This window comes from Hyperolius riggenbachi, chromosome 2 (genome assembly GCF_040937935.1).
Source record: "Hyperolius riggenbachi isolate aHypRig1 chromosome 2, aHypRig1.pri, whole genome shotgun sequence".
Lineage (NCBI taxonomy): Eukaryota > Metazoa > Chordata > Amphibia > Anura > Hyperoliidae > Hyperolius > Hyperolius riggenbachi.
The window spans coordinates 406391957-406409958 of NC_090647.1; the positions used below are offsets into that span (position 1 = coordinate 406391957).

The window sequence follows — 18002 nt, forward strand, 5'->3', positions numbered from 1 at the left end:
AGGACGCATTCTCTGCTATGTGGGTGGGGGTCTTCGGAGATCTTTAATCAACTTAATAGAAGATCGCAACATAAGAGGATACAGTTCGTTGGATCATTTACCGAGGATATTGGCGTGGGGATTTTTTTTAAAGGTACAGGTAAGTATTTCTGGTTAATTTAGAATCATAAAATACTTTTCTCGTGGTTGTGTTTTTATTTCATTTAACCCTTTGTGGAAATGGGTAATGGTTACTTTGTACCCCTATACTCATTTCTCCTGGGAGGGGGGTGGGCATCTGGGGGTCCCCTTCTTAAAGGGGACTCCCAGATGCCACCATGAAACCCCCCCCCCCAGGGAGTTGTCGCCCCCGCCTCCATCTGGGGCAAGGGAGGCGGGGAAGAGCCCCTTGTCCATGGATTGGACAAGGGGCTCCGGGGGGGAGGGGGAGGCTTGGCTGCCCCTCCCCCTCGGAGCCCCCCCATACCATGGACCATGCGGGCTGGTATAGCTCAGGGTGCGAAGCCCCAGTCGGCCGGGGCTCCGCATTCTGGCTATCCCAGCCTGCATGGGGGACAAGGGGTTAAAGAGGCTTGGGACGGGGGACCCCACGTCATTTTTTTAAAATTTGCTATCAACTTTTTTTTTAATGTTCTGAGTGTGGGAAATAAATATAAAAAAAACGACGTGGGGCCCCCCCTCCCGAGCCTTTAAGAAGGGGACCCCCAGATGCCCACCCCCCTCCCAGGAGAAATGAGTATAGGGTTACAAAGTACCCCTTACCCATTTCCACAAAGGGTTAAATGAAATAAAAACACAACCACGAGAAAAGTATTTTATTATTCTTAATTAACCATAAATACTTACCTGTACCTTTAAAAAAGTTTTCCCACACCAATATCCACGGTAAATGATCCAACAAACTGTATCCTCTTATGTTGCGATCTTCAATTAAGTTGATTGAAGATCTCCGATGCCTCCCACATAGCAGAGAATGCCTCCTTTTGGATGCATAGCTGCCGGCTCCTGCTGTCTCTCCCCACCTACTCAACCTGTCACCCTCACCTAGCCTGGCACCCATGGGTGCACCGGGTGTCAGGCTAGGTGAGGGTGACAGGTGCAGGCAGGTGGGGAGAGACAGCAGCGGAGCCGGCAGCTTCACGTCCTGCTCAGGACGCATTCTCTGCTATACTAACGGTTCTTGAATCATCAGGTTCTTTTTAATGAATCGGTTCTTTTTTATGAATCGGCTAATTTTACTTTGAAACTTTAAAATTGATTTTCTTAAAAAGTATAAGGTCTTTTTGAAAAAAAATGTGTTCCTCTTGTTCCCACTATTCCACTTAACATTCCCAACAATTTTGGTGTTTCTACTATGTAAGGGGACTTTGCTATTAACCGTTAAAGTCTGCGGCCATTAAAGTCTATGGGCGAACCGAACTTTGAAAAAAAGTTCCCGGTTCTCTGCTAACGCGAACCACCAAAGTTCGCCTGGAACCGTTTGCCGGCGAAACGATCGGCCCATCTATAATCCCCTCTCATAGACTGATGCCTATGAGATGTGATCACTATGATTGGCTCTCGGGGGAGGGTGGGAGAAAAAAAAATAAATTTTTATTAAAAAGATAATGGCATTTAAATTAATACAAAAAAACAAAACAAACAGTGCTGTAGCAATCAGATGCCACCAACAGAAAGCTCTGTTGGTGTCAAGAAAAGGAGGGCAGATTAATTTGTGTTAAAGCTGCAGTGTGCTGACTTGTAAAAAATGGCCTGGTCACTAGGGGTTGTGTAAGCATGTGGTCTTCAAGAGGTTAATGTCATAGGCCAAGAGTCATTTACTGTATCTTAGTAAAGCAACTATTACAAACCTTATGTAATGCAGTGCTGTTTCCTTTGAAAGCAGTCCACTTCCTTTTATCTTTACTGTACACGACAAAGAATTCAGTGATGTAATGTGGAACAAGATATTTTCTAGCTCCTTGAGTTTGTATTCCTGAGATTAAAACTGTTTTTTGTAAATCCACCTAAACATAAAGAAAAGTAACGGTTTTCCAAAAAAGGAATATTTTATATTTCAATGATAAGAGAAAAAACACATCCCAAGTTGCTAAAAATCTATAGTCTAAAATTCAAATTGGTAGGCAAACTGAGCTCCGGTGGCAGATAGTAGAATGTACTAAATTATTCAGGATATCCACTTTTACATTAATTATGCTGGTTTTAGCATCAGAAACACTTCTTATACTGTAGCTATACTGTATATTGCTGTATATTGGTAGCCCTCCCAGTGATGTTTAGTTTAGGGTGTTTATTTTGCAAAATTCTTCTCCCAGAGCATTCTGCAAGCCCAGGTGTTCTCTTTCTGCTGGTTTTGGAACACACAGTAAAAACAATTATTAATATTTAGTATTTAAGTAGAGCCAACATCTTCTGCAGTGATTTACAGAGTACATAATCTTGTCTCTAACCGTCCCCTTATACCATAGTCATATGTCCATCGTAGTCTAGGGCCAATTTAGGGGGAAACCAATTAACTTATCTGTATGTTTTTGGGATGTGGGAGTGCCTGGAGGAAACCCACACAGACATGTGGACAACATACAAACTCCTTGCAGATTGTGCCTTGGATAGGTTTCGAACTATGAACCCAGCTCTGCAAGATGAGAGTGCTATCCACTACACCACCGTGCTGCCCAGCAGTGATGCACCTGCTAGCAGTTAAGATGTTACCACCTGTGCAAAATGTCAGGGTGAGGAAAAAAAATAAGAAATTGTATTCAATGGGCTTGATTCACAAAGCCGTGATAACGCATAGTACGGACGACTTTTTTTTTCAACATTGCCTCAAAGTAAAAAACATCTCCACATATTAACAAATAGCTGCTTTAAGGTGGTCACTAGCGGTCCAACTTCTAGCGAAAAATTGTTCAAGCGATCAGAAACTCTGATCGGAAGAAAAATCATTCGCTACACCATCAACAAACCAATCTTTGCTTCCTATCTATCACAACCAACAAGAAAAATCCAAATTTTGGTTCGACAAAAATCCAATCAGACGACTATTTTTATAATCAATCATAAGCGATTGTGCCCATCACACCAATCCAATCAGAATTTCTGATTGCTCAAACGATTTTTTGCTAGAAATTGACTGTTAATGGCCACGTTTAGACACATCAGATTTCATGTGACCTATTTACACAGAAAGGAAAAAATGTATAGCTTTAGGCTGGTTTCACACCAGGACGTTGCGTTTTAGAGGACGTTATGGTCGCATAACGTGCCCCTAACGCAACGCCTGGTGCTCTCTAAGGTGGACGTCAGAGTGAGCTGCGTTGTGCAGCTCACTCTGGCGTCCGTGATGCTGTGATGCGCACTCTTGGATGCATGCGGCATCACGTGGTCCCGCCCGGCCAATCGCCGCACAGAGCTCCAGGAAGTAAACACTGCACGTCACTGAGTGCAGTGAATATGAATTAGCCATGTGCTTGGCCGCTCTCTGCTCCTCCCCAACATTACTGCGCATGTCCAAGCAGTCTAACGCGGCTCTGCCGCTTACAAAGTACTGCATGAAGTACGTTGTGTAATGGTGCAGCGTTACTGTGTAACGCAACGTGGGCACTGTGAACGGCCCATTGATTTTTCATTGCTGTGCAATGGGGTGCGTTACAGGCTGCTCTAACGTGCGCCTGTAACGTCCCACTGTGAAACCAGCCTAAGGCTTTGTTCACATCTAAAATTGCTGACGCCAGCAATTTTCGATTTTTTCCACTTTTTTTCTCCTCCCGACGCTTACCTGCGCGCTTCGATTCTGGTTTTTTTTTTTCAATTTTGTTTTTTTACTTCCTGACATGAGTCAGGAAGTGAGCTCTTTGACCTGGAAATTAATAAATACAATGTATTTATTCATCAAAGTGTGAACGCAGTCACCACACAAAGCGATTTTGGAGGGATTTGGGCTTTTCCCATACCTTCCATTGTAGCATGGTACAGGCAGTGCTTTGATCAGAAACGAACCGCTCAGATGTGAACTCTCTAATAGGGAATCATTGCACTAGCACTTTTAAGGTGATTTTGCAAATTGCAAGCACTTAAAAAATAGCGAAAACGCCCTCGGTGTGAACAAGCCCTCAGAGGTGTATTTGTAATTGAAAAATAAAGTTTTTGATATAAATAAAAGTTGTATTGTTTAAGAATCACTGAACTTGCAAAGTAGAGATGGACAATGAGATGCAAATAAGTTCTACTTGCATTCAAATTTCACGTAAATTGTATGTAGCTTTAACATAGACCAATCACAATTGACAGGAAGTTTTAAAGATTGGTCCAGTTTCAAGCTGCATACAATTTAAATGACATTTGAATGCAAGTACAACTTATTTGCATGTCATTGACCATCTCTATTGCAAAGATGTTTGAATTTTCAGAGGCAGTGAGTAGACCAGAAAAATTATGTTGTATCAACACATATGTTATATGAGAGATGGCCCTTTATGCTTGAACTTCAGAATTATGCTTGTTGGGGCCATAATGGCAGTTTATGTGACAACACAGTTGTAGAATAGTGTTGGCGGATTGCCCACGCAAACACCTTCACTTTGGGAATCACATGTTCATGCCTGCTGGCAAACACAATCTTTTTGTTGCAACTGCCAGTGGAAAACCCATTACTCGTAATGTCCAGCATGACCTTTAACCACTTTACTTTTGAGCGCCGTTTATAAACAGTGTGCGGCTGTCCCTTTAAAGCCGCCAGCGCCATTAATAAATGGCGCTGGTAAATGCAGTCGCCTGCCCCCTGCCGCTCGTATAGCACAGGACACAGCAGTACACTGTAGCCTGGTCCCATGGGTATTAGCAGAGCGGGCAATTGCCATTCTGCATGCCAAGCTGGCTGTCACATGACCGCAGTGATCACATGATCACAGAAATCATAACAATGGAGGAGAGCTGCACGAACATCCGTCCATATGCCTCTCCTCCCGACGATATTCTACATAACCCGGCCCTGTACTACAGCCGGGTCCCGTAGCTAGCAGCAGAGCAGCCAATCGGCTGAATATTGGAAATAAATACACAAATTTGGTGTCTCTACACTCAAGAGACATTGAAAATATAGTTTTAGGAAAAACATTTTAACTCCCCATTTAAAATATTTTTTTGTAGCGTCAAAGTGAAAAAAAGGTTTCCTATTTCATAAACGAGTTTCAACTTTTTAAGTAGAATTACTGAAATGAATGGACTTTTGCACAATGTTCTAATTTTTCTAATTTCACAATTTTGTGTTGTTTTTATGGGTTTATATTTTTGTTGTAATGTGTGGAATTAAATGTTTAACATTAGAATTAAGCCCAATCCGTTCTGAAAAAAACAAACAAAAAACATTACCAAGATTGTCTATTTCGGAATAAGTAGAGAAAAAATATAAGCTTTGGAAGTACAACTCTCTCAAAGGCAAAAAAAGCTGCTTTCACTGAAGGTAGTGACGTGGTTAAATTAAGGTCAGCTAGGTTGAGATGGCCAGTCAAAAGCAAGCACTAGTGTGTATGCACAGTCATGTGTGCATGCACACTACCTTTCATGCCAAGCATTGATCCATTCTATAAACACTGCGACATGACAGTTGGCAATCATGGTAAATGTAAAACTTGAGCTGAATAAATGTAAAACTTGTAAAATGTGAGCTGATCCCCCCCCCCCCCCTCCCATTAAAAAATTAAGATAATCCCGTCCCATGGTTATTACATAGTACTGACACTAGGTCTGTAGTGTGTTGAGAAGAGCCCGTTATTTGTACAGTAGGCGGCCACAGCACCCGCTATTTATCAGCCCCCCTCTGACGTCCAAACTTCAACTTATAAATGATATTTGCACGCCTATGGTGGTGCCCAAACTTCTGCAGCACCTTCAGTATTTCTGATTTTTTTTTTTTGCTGTGGATTTCCAGCAAGGGCAGTTGAGGTTAGGCATTAAGAAGGAGGGTTAAGGTTTGGTGTCAGGAAGGGGAGTTCAAAGGTTAGGCATGGGAGGTTATTATTGGACATCGGCAGGGGGGTGGTTAGAGTTAGGCATTGATGGGGTTTAGGCAGCATGGGGGGGGGGGGGATTCTGTGTGAGAATAGAGTTAGGTTTGGCAGTAGTAATTACCCCGTAAAATAGAATATCGGTAAATGTTTCCGCTATTCTACTAGCAGCTTTTACCTGGCACCTTTATTTTGCATACTTGTTATAATTTTATGAAGCAGTAAGCCAAGCAAAAGTGAATGGAATTGAAGCTGCAATGTGAATCTTCACTGTTACTCAAGAGGTATATAACTGGGCAGTATAAATCTTGAGTTGAAACAGCCAGCCATTTAGTTGTGTTTGACCAACCTTAACTGTATTTGTTATGTATAAAAGCAGATATAACATTGCAACTTTTAATCATGATATACTTGAGTATAAACCAAGATTTTATACCCCAGTATTCCCCAAAACAAAATCTCAGTTTACACTTTGGTCAAGACAGGGGGCGTAGGGAGGGGGGTCCGACTTTTTCCCCCTTACCTATACAGTGTTATCTGGGGCTACTGGTCCCCCCTTTCCCCATAGAGTGTTCCCTGGTAGTCTAGTGGCCCCTCTCCCTTCCTGCATTCCTTAATAGCAGAGTAATGGCAGAAGAGGCAGTTCAAGAAAAAAGTAATCTTATCCAGGGCTGAACAACACTGCACTGGGACTCGCCATGTCTTCTATCACATTCGGCCTCTAGCATTTGCATTTTCTCGCTACTTCCTGGTTCTGGCATGCAGAGTAAGTACAAACACTAGAGTCTGAATGCAACAACAGACACAGGGTGTCTTGGTGCAATGTCGTCCAACTTTATGTCAGGTGAGACTATTCTTGAACCACCATTGCTGCCATTACTCTACTATTAGGGGACATGGGCTGGGAGAGGGGCCACAAGACCACCAGGGAATGATCTATGGGGGTGGAAGCTCTAAACACAGGTATGCTGTATGGGGGGGGGGGGGGGGGGACTAGACACCAGGTACAGTGTATGGAGGAGAAAGGGGCAACCACAAGATACCAGGTAATACTGTATGTGGGAGGGAGGAGGGACAACTAGACACCAAGCAATGCTCTATGGGGAGGAAGGGGAGACCACCAGACACCAGGTAACACTATGAGGGAGGGGGTACCATTAGACACCAGATTACATTGTATGGGGGAGGGTGGACCACTAGACACTAGGTAATGCTGTATGGGGAAGGGAGGGGGGGGGGGGGCAATAGACACTAGGTAACACTGTATGAGGAAAGTAACAGCCTGGGCTCATACTCTCAAGTCAAACAATTTTCCTGTTGTCTCAAGGAAAAATAAAAACCTTGTCTTTTAATACAAACCATGAAACTGTTAAACAAGTGTTACTTGTGTTTTCTCAGTACTATCCTAGATTCCTTTAGTTATTAAAATCACATACCTGTATCCATGGCAATGAAGATTTATTCATGTGTGCACTCCAAGCATTATATGAACCTGCATTATTCAGCCTAGCAAGCCTTGGCTCCCAATAATCTTTAAAAAAAACAAATACATTATATATGACTGTAGTACAAACTAGTGTAGATTTAAGACACCACTATGATCAAAAACTGTAAAATTTAAAACGGACCCAAACAGATAAGAGGTATGTTTGTTCACAGCAAAGTGTACTGTGAATATGTAAGCTTCTCCCTTTCCTGATATATAACACTATTCACATTTTGATGCAGTGGAGTCAAGTTGCACTTGCAGAGACAAAAAAGGACACACGGACACTGGGAGCCCAATCTAGTGTAATATTGCTTAGCAAGGGTAATAATAGTGTAACTTGTAGAAATATAATCACAAAGGATGGTTGCTTCCAGAGGCAACCACTCATATGGGCATGTGGGGAAGTACCGTCCCCACTCGGCCTTTCGGATGTGGATTTCGGTCGCAGCGCCAAAAAAAAAGTTTTACCCTACAATCAAGTTGTGTGGTGAGAACCCTATAAACGTAAGGTGCTAAGACTGGAACAAGGGTAGGAGGCGCCCAAAGCAAAAATTGATCAACTAATAAGTGATATAAGGAAAACAGGGAGTTTTCATAAAAAGGTATCAATACTTTATTCAATCACATGAAAATGCATTTATCGGCGTAAACTGCTTCCTCGGGTCAAATACATGCCAGGTTTGTATGTGTCCGGGTCCAGTATCCGGGTTAATTTTTTTATATATGATTTTCTTACCTTATATCAATTATTAGTTGATCCATTTTTGCTTTGGGTGCCTCCTACCCGTGTTCCATTCACTGGTAGTAATCCTACTCCACCATGGCCAACAGAAATATCAAGTTGTATAAGCATGTTGTGGCACAATTGTAAGCATGAACAGGCTCTTACCAATAGGGTTTGAACTTGCACATCTCCTTATGGGGGATCCTCAAGGTATACTTTATTCACTCAAAACACTCCCTGAACAGCTGTGGCACTGTGTAGCTGTGTGCATGTGGCTAAGCAGACTGTTCAGCATCTTTGTACAGGACCTTCACAGGGACTGCTTTTGCAAACCTTGAGAAACCCCAATAAGAAGATGTGCTGGTCCAAAACCAGGTTTTGAGTTGTCTTTATAGTACCTACTGTAAGTTACACATACATGGGAAAAGGTCATTTGTAGTACATTTTATGCAGGGACAAATATACATCTTTTAGTTATGTAGACACATGCATTTTACATTTTACCATTTTTTGTTATAGTTGTTCTGTAATGAAATAGACTGGTACACTTTAACTTAAAAACAGTGATTTTAGTGATTTCTTATACTGTAGACGTGGTACTCCCATTTTATGTGTCATATGTATTTTAATCTAATCCTGGCATGCTTATCCTGTAAATTCCTCAAGTAGTAAAAAGCAGTGGAATATGTTATAAGTACTAATACAATGGTATGGTCATACATTCATTAGGACTAGTCTAGCAAATCAGTCACTTTAACCAGGGTGTCACGATTTTGCGAACGCCATTGCGGTAAGCGCATGAAAATGCGCTCAAAATAGGATCTGGAGTACCCCTTTAAATTCCTTAGCCTGCTTTTAGAAAACAGTGTTCTTTCATCCCACAGCCCTGCTCTGGGGAATGTGAGTGTTTGTTTATGCTCGTGTTTATTGCCAAGCAATCCCTCTCCTTCCCAGGAAGAAATTGGCTATTTAGGGGGGCCATAAAAGAACAAACTCACCTCACAAGTCATGGTCCCCTAGGGAAGCCCCCAATAAACCCTAAAACCAGAGCCATCCACATAGCTCACCGTTCTACTACAAAGGGCTTCTTATAGGAAACAGGATACAGGGACGCATTGTAAAAGTAATTAAGCACCACATTCCTGCTCTAGCTTGATGAGAGTTAGAGGAAATTACTTTTAATTCACCTTGATATGAAAGAATAAGTCATTCAGACATTTTACTAAATTAATCAGTTTTCTGTCGATGCTAGCCATTTCAAAATTAGCAGACAATTATTAAAAATGATTTGTGTGTGGTGGGTCCACTCAGCATGTCCCTACCACCTTCCAAAAGCAAGCAACAGAGTGCTCCGCCTTGGAATACCTCAAGACTTACATGTTTGATATCTGTGTGACACAGAGAACGCCAGAAGCGTGCCCGTGTCACTCGCTGCGGGTTATGGTCGGCTGGTGCCGAGATATGACCATTCCCATTGATTGCATATTCTTTCTGCTTGTCATGACAAAGGGCGAGAGAAGGCACTCCCCACCAGCTCTTTTTACAACTCCACCCTTTGGCAGAGGAAGAGTTAAAACAACACTGCTGGACACAGGAGAGAGTCTTTTGTCCAGCCATCCATCTACCATCAAAGGATTGGCATTTCATTCTACCAAAGGACTTCTATCGATTCCACAGAACTTTCCATAACTGGACTTCATATCTTCTGTTGGACTTATTATCGCAAAGGACACGGTAACTTGACAAATTGCTCAGACTATCAATAGCTATTTTTCCATTTAATCCTTATTATTTCTGTATCACTTTGATTCTATTGCTATATTTTTGTTCTGCATTATTCCTTTAAATAAATGATTAAAAATAGTTTGTCTAAGTGCTGTTATCATAACAGTTTTGATATTAAAGGGAACCTAAACTGAGAGGGATATGGATGTTTCCTTTTAAACAATACCAGTTGCCTGGCAGTCTTGCTGATCTCTATGGCTGCTGTAGTGGCTGAATCACACATCTGAAACAAGCATGCAGCTTATCCAGTCTGACTTCAGTCAGAGCACCTGATCTTCATGCTTGTTCAGGGGCTGTGGCTAAAAGTATTAGAGACAAAGGATCAGCAGCAGAGTCCGGAAACTAGTATTATTTTAAAAGGAAAAATCCATATCCTTCTCTGTTTAGGTACCCTTTAATTTTGTTGTTTTTCTATCTCTAGAAAGGTTGTAAAATGAACCCTTTTTCCTACAGGATTTAGCTAGAGTTAGACTTAGCGCATTCGCACGCTTTATTGCGGATTAGTGGCAGCAACCTGGCCTCTATATGAGAGCCCAGATTGTATTTGATTATACATACAATCAAAATTGGACTGTGTGTGGACTCACCAACCAATCCAAAAAGTTACTTTGCCTACAGTGCTGACTGCCTTCAGGATTTCCTTGGGGTCTGAGGCTGAATGGTTAACTGCATGACAAAGGGAACAGGAATTGGAGGGTGACTGCGCATACGTCACACAGGGCAGGTTCTAGACTTTCTGCTGCAGAAGGAAACATTGTAAGGATGCACACACACTATACACATCCAGACACAGAGACACAGACACAGACACACACACACACACACACACACACACACACACACATACTCCACAAACAAACAGGCACACAGAAAGACACTGCACAAATAGGCACGTTCGCGCACTCACACATTGCACTAGCAGGCAAACTTACACACAACAAAGTTACTGCACAAACAGTTACTCACACAGGAAGGTTTGTAGGCTAAATAACTCAGGGTGAGTGTGTAACAGTGATTGAATAGGAGGTGGGGAAGAAGGGTGAGAAATTACTGGCCTGCAGGGGGTGAAGGTGGAAGGGGAAATGACTCAGGCAGCCTGGATACATAGCCACACTGGAAACGTTTCTTGATTACTAGACAGGTAATCAGGAAATGATCACAGTTTGCAGAGATACTGACATTGAGACAAGGACAATACTGTGCAAAAGTGTTTATTGCAAACCAATATTGAGTAAAAATGCGCATACAAATAAAAATGTAAATTAAATGCAAACAACATGCAATTACTCCAACACAAGGAACCAACAAACAATGTAATATAGTGTGCACGTGGACCCCAGTAAGCTAACTATCTAATATATACACAGACTCAGTTCGTAAGAACAAGCCCTATAGGTAAATAATAGAGTAGGTCACTCAAACATATATGCAATAAAATAAAGTCTAGTGTAAGTCGGAGTACCCTGTTGGGTGACTTACGGTTTAAGGTTCAGCACATATATGTGTATAGAGTGGTAGGTAGAGGTCTTTGCTTATCCCCCAGCACTGAGCAGTTTCAATGTGGTGTAGCTATTCCACTAAGATCTGAACCATTTAAACTAAAATAGGAGACCGTTGTACCAATCATCAGTCTGTGTTGCATTATACACCTGACTGATAATGGCAGTGGGGGTGTGTTTGGCACGTGAGGGACGTGGAAAACTTCAAGGGGGCCGAATACTTTTGCAACCCACTGTATATGCCTTTTCTATCACCACATCTGGAAAACCTCTATGTTTAAATCTGTCAGTTAAAAGTTTACACTCCTTTTCGACACTTGCAACACTAAAGCTGTTGTGTATGCAGCTAGATGCAGATGTGATCTACTACAGTATATGTGGGCAAGACCACTCAAGCTCTTAAAGAGAGGGTTCTTGAGCACATAGGGTATATCAAACGTAGAAATGACACTGCAGTGGCCAGACATATGAACGCAGTACACCCCAAGCTAGATTTGATATCAATTTTTGGGGGATACAGGAATTGAAAAAAGTGTTAGAGGGGGCAACCTAGACAAAAAACTAACTCAAATAGAGTCCCAGTGGATATTCCGTTTGGACACGATTGCTCCCAATGAATTAAATGAGGACTTTAACCTGGCGTGCCTTCTCTAGATCCTTTTTACATCAGCACTATTTCTTCTCTGCAATTTTGGACATACTATATGGCTATGTAGTCAACGACTATGACTGCATATGATGAGGCTACCAACATGTATTACGTGTATTTAATTTCAATTATTATGGCTAACAGCCTATCCGAATGGGAACACAGTATAATACACTTATAGCTTCGGAGAAGTTATATGCTAGAAGCATTTTTCAGCATTCAGTACATCTGTGTTATCAATATACTGCATGCTATTATGCGACCTTCTGTCCGCATAAACATGTATAGGTTGCATAATTATGCGACCTTTCTTCCGCATATACGTCTAAAAGTTATGTGGGACTGATGCGTAGCACTACAGGTGCAGGCGCATCAATATACGTATACAGGCATGTTGCTGCGATGTCCCATCCTCTTATGTTAAAACTAAATGATGTGACTGATGTCTGTAGTCACGATCGTGCGAATCGTCGTTCGCTTATATCACCATCTAATTTGGGTGCCCATTGCGTATAAACAGATGCGCCATACAGATAGTTGGGCACTCTCTGGTGGCACCTATGTTGCCCATGTATGTGGGGAACAGGTGGCCTTTTGGACGGACTAGTATGCCGCCTAGCCACCCTTGTGATTGCACCGTACAGTATGATATGGTTAGCGCAGCATCCCAGTTACTATGGGAACGCGCTACCGGAAGTGACGTTACCGACAGCCTGAAGTGGCTCTACGTCACTGACGACTCACCAGAGCTAGTCAGGGGGCACAGAGACGCTGCTGAGCAGGGAAACCGCCTCTTCATCTTATGCCACGGAGCTGGTATGTCCTAATACGTGTTACCACCTCCAGTATTTAAATCAGCACCGAACAGGGTGCTTCAGCTCTGACTTGGGCTACCTGCTGGGGGAAACTTTGTTGGTGGGGGTGCACTTTACTCTCATTGTATATATGTACAGCAAACTTTGATAAAGCCGTTAGGGTGAAACATGTCAGTTTTCCAGTATACAAGCACTTTGTAAATAGCACCTTTTGCACTGTTCTCCTACCCCAGCTCTATGTAGGTGACAACATGTACTTGAACCACTACCATTATTGGTCAGGTGTATAATGCAACACAGACTGATGATGATTGGTACAACTGTCTCCTATTTTAGTTTAAATGGTTCAGATCTTAGTGGAATAGCTACACCACACTGAAACTGCTCAGTGCTGGGGGATAAGCAAAGACCTCCACCTACTGCTCTATACACATATATGTGCTGAACCTTAAACCGTGAGTCACCCAACAGGGTATTCCGACTTACACTAGACTTTATTCTATTGTATATATGTTTGAGTGACCTACTCTATTATTGACCTATAGGGCTTGTTCTTACAAACTGAGTCTGTATATCTTTTCCCTGGTATACCATCTCGGAAAGTGTGTGTAATCAGTGGCGTACCTAGGGCATTTGGCACCCGGTGCTGGGTATTAAAAGACATCCCCCCCCCTAAAAAAATAGGCGTGGCCACAACCTGTGGCATGCTTCGCGTCAAAAAATGGGCATGGTCATGACCACATGAGGGCGGAGCTAACTGTAATTTAAAGTATTAGCTAGTATAGTTGCCCCAGTATAGCTAGTATAGTTGCCCCCAGTATAGCTAGTACAGTTTCCCCCAGTATAGCTGCCCCCAGTGAAGCTAGTATAGTTGCCCCCAGTGAAACTAGTTGCCCCCAGTATAGCTAGTTTAGTTGCCCCCAGTATAGCTAGTATAGTTGCCCCCAGTATAGCTAGTATAGTTGCCCCAGCCAGTATAGCTAGTATTGTTGCCCCAGCCAGTATAGTTGCCCCCAGTATAGCTAGTATAGTTTAGTTGCCCCCAGTATAGCTAGTATAGTTTAGTTGCCCCCAGTATAGCTAATATAGTTGCCCCCAGTAAGTATAGTTGTCCCCAGTATAGCTAGTATAGTTGTCCCCAGTATAGCTAGTATAGTTGTCCCCAGTATAGCTAGTATAGTTGTCCCCAGTATAGCTAGTATAGTTGCCCCCAGTATGGCTAGTATAGTTGCCCCCAGTATGGCTAGTATAGTTGCCCCCAGTATGGCTAGTATAGTTGCCCCCAATATGGCTAGTATAGTTGCCCCCAGTAAGCTAGTATAGTTGCCCCCAGTAAGCTAGTATAGTTGCCCCGAGTATGGCTATTATAGTTGCCCCCAGTATGGCTAGTATAGTTGCTCCCAGTAAGCTAGTATAGTTGCCCCCAATATGTATAGTTGCCCCCAGTAAGCTAGTATAGTTGCCCCCAGTATGGCTAGTATAGTTGCCCCCAGTAAGCTAGTATAGTTGCCCCCAGTATGGCTAGTATAGTTGCCCCCAGTAAGCTAGTATAGTTGCCCCCAGTATGGCTAGTATAGTTGCCCCCAATATGTATAGTTGCCCTAAGCTAGTATAGTTGCCCCCAGTAAGCTAGTATAGTTGCCCCCAGTAAGCTAGTATAGTTGCCCCCAGTAAGCTAGTATAGTTGCCCCCAGTGTAGGTGCCCCAGGAGTGGGAAGCAGGGCTAGATGGACGGGGTGTGGAGGGGTCCCTCACCTGGGACCCCTCCTTCTGCCTCTCTCTCCCCTCTCCAGAATAGCGGCGACAAGTGTGGGGCGGCCGAAGGGGTATGGACAATTACTCACCTGATTTCCGCGTTCCAAGCGTGGAGCGCAGCGTCATGACGTTACAGGTCTCCGTCTTCAATGCCGCCCACTGTGCTTCCGCTAATCAGGGCTGTTTCACACTAGTAGCTGATCCAAGCGTTTTGGATCGCCCTAGTTTGCATTTAGAAAGGTAACATGAAAGTCTATTTGACTTTCCTGATAACTTTCACATTAGATGAAGCGTTCCAGAGCATTACATTACAACGCATCTGGGAGCTTCATAACGTCCAGCCACAGCATTTTCACATCGGGTAAATTACTAATCAGCGTCAAAACGCAACTTCCCAACGTCACACCGCAGGCCAATAAAATTAGGTAATCGGCTCCTGCACGTGTTTGTTAATGTGAAAGAACCCTCAGAATTTGGATCAAGGGATCGGTGTTGTCTAGAAACTCAGAGCAACTGCAAACAAAGTGCTGGCACAGGTTAGTACTTGGCTCTTATATAGGGAGGCCACACTTGGTGCATTATTAAGTCACATATTTAGCCCAGTACCACATTTGCATCAACATAGTTGTTCCCAGACAGACTAGAGCCACCTGCTGGTGGAATAGTAGAGATCCAGAATACCAAAAGTCTATAAAGCCATCTGCTGGTGGAACAATGAAAGTCCATGGCAGTCCAAGTCAATGGTGCCACCATCAAGTAGTACTTAATTAAGTTTGCAGCAGGTGAGCTGTCAGGAGTGTGTGTTTGTCTCTTGAACTCTACTGAGTGGATCGCTTACTGGATCTATTTATCATTTTGAAAAAAACTGGACTGCTTTCTTAGACAGCAAGGACTCTGACATCCTACTAGGCTGAATTCATATGGTCCAAAATAACTATAGGCATGCCAGGACCTAAACCCCACCCATCCCCCAGTGAGACGAGCACCTGTCCGATCAGGGTACGCACTGCTGGCCACAGAAGCGGAAGGACGAACCGCCAAGGGGAGGTTTAGCGGTGGTTGCCCGCTGACAAGCGTTTATTCACTTGCATCTTGTGAGTACATTTTTAATCTTGCGAATAAAAACCTTTTATGCAGTAATGCACTATGGAGTGCTCCTTTTCTATTTAGATCACTGTTCTGAAGTGGTCTGTCTTACTGCAGCCTTTTCTAGTTGCTCTAGTCACTGTAATATCTCTGTTATATAATCTTCTTTCCTTTGTCGGCTTTGTCGGCTCAGGCAGGAATGTGCTGCTCTTCTGTGATAGGGAGAAGCTATGCACACCCCCTCCACGCCCCCTGCAGGCTCTGTGTGCTGTGTGTTATTGCTGTATGAGTCACAGACAGAGCTTCTCTGAGCCTGTCACATTCTGGTTAGCAGCCATGTTTTTTGTTTGTAAACACTGCCTAAAACTGGCAATTACAAGCCAGTATTGCAGCAGGGAGTAGCAGAAACAGCAAAGAGGGGCCCAGGAGAACATAATGAATAGAATGGTATGCTTTTTATTGTAAGAATTTTAGAGTACAGATTCTCTTTAAATATCAGACAGGCAGGCTACCCCCAGAGCCCATCTCAATTCCTCCATGTGTGTCAGTGTGTGGCGCATGTAATCATGCTTTATGGTGTATGCTTACCTCTGCATTCCTCTCTTCCTATTCTGGCCAGTAGTAATCTGATACTCCTATCAGGTAGGGGACAGGGAAAGCTCTCTGTAGCTCTCTTAATTCCCGCAGCTCCAGGCTAATAGTAGGAAGACCCTGACACAGTGTGCATGTCACAGGAGAGTAGTATCTTCCTGCATAGTGACATATGCAGATCTGTAAAGCAGTAGCAGCAGAGAGAGAGAAAGATCGGCATTCGGCAGTACCACTGCACAGTGTTGCCTGCCACAGTGCCGCCCTCTACAGTTCGCCACCTCTATTGCATGATTCAGTTGGCTGCATCATAGAGCCTGCCCTGACTTTAAAGAGAAACCATGACCAAGAAATGAACTTCATCCCAATCAATAGCTGATACCCCCTTTCCCATGAGAAATCTTTACCTTTTCACAAATGAATCATCAGGGGGCTCTGTATGGCTGATATTGTGGTGAAACCCCTCCCACAGTGTGATGTCAGGACCATGGTCCTGACAGTTTCATGTCTATGAACCTCATTGCATTGTGGGAAATAACAGCTGTTTACAGCTGGGTCCAACTGCCAACAAAGCAAGCAGCATCTCCTTCCACTGACATCACCTGCCAGCAGCAAAAATGTCATCATGTGGTAAATGTCAGAATCTAAATCAGGGAGAGGAAAGATTTTACAATGGGAAAACACTGACTAAAATATTTATACATAATTATTGTAAAAATGAAGAACTTTTTTATTACATTATTTTCACTGGAGTTCCTCTTTAACAGATGCTACATTTTGAGAGCGACTGAGACTGCCAGAAGCAATGCAGTTGGAGTATATTCCTGACAAGTACTTTCTTCTATTATTCTTTATCTATGCATTAAATAGTACCATAATCATACATTCAATTGTCATAAAATAATAGACTACTTAAGGCTAGCATAAATTTTACTCACCTATGTAATGTGATGCAGTGATCTGATCATCAGATATCAGTTTGCTTTCTAAGCCAAGTGGAAAATTACATCCTAAAAATGAAATATGTTGTTTTTAATACATACCAAAGACAAAGAAAGCCAGACTTGCACATTTAGTTCATTCATCAATGCCAAGGATGTAACATATTCTGAACTAGAGTAAACTGAGTAAATACAATGAAAATGTTTGTTAAGGCTGGTTTCACACCAGGACGTTGCGTTTTAGGGGACGTTAAAACGCACAGAGCGGCCGCTCTAGGAAGTAAACACTGCATGTCACTGAGTGCAGTGAATATTAATTAGCCATGTGCCTGGCCGCTCTCCGCTCCTCCCCAACGTTACTGAGCATGTGCAAACAGTCTAACGCGGCTCTGCCGTTTACAAAGTACTGCATGCAGTACGTTATATTATGGCGCAGCGTTACACTGTAACGCAACGTGGGCACTGTGAACAGCCCATTGATTTTTCATTGCTGTGCGGTGGGGTGCGTTACAGGCTGCTCTAATGTGCACCTGTAACGTCCCACTGTGAAACCAGCCTAAATGTTTATTCCAACTTTATATTTGTATATGTCCCTTTACGATACAGTATTTCAGTGTATCCAGCTGACAATCTAAAGTTGTTCATTCACTGTACAGCAGGGGCGTT

General features: G+C 42.9%; 1 protein-coding gene across 1 annotated transcript in view; it reads right to left on the reverse strand.

Moving 5' to 3' along the window:
* Nucleotides 1–18002, reverse strand: part of F5 (coagulation factor V) — a 485541-nt gene that overhangs the window by 56607 nt on the left and 410932 nt on the right. Inside the window, exons 20-22 of the mRNA XM_068269820.1 lie at nucleotides 17334–17405; nucleotides 7442–7536; nucleotides 1851–2006 (exon numbers count right to left, since the gene is read on the reverse strand). Of these exons, the coding sequence (XP_068125921.1) occupies nucleotides 1851–2006; nucleotides 7442–7536; nucleotides 17334–17405 (323 nt within the window). The remainder of the gene's footprint in view (nucleotides 1–1850; nucleotides 2007–7441; nucleotides 7537–17333; nucleotides 17406–18002) is intronic.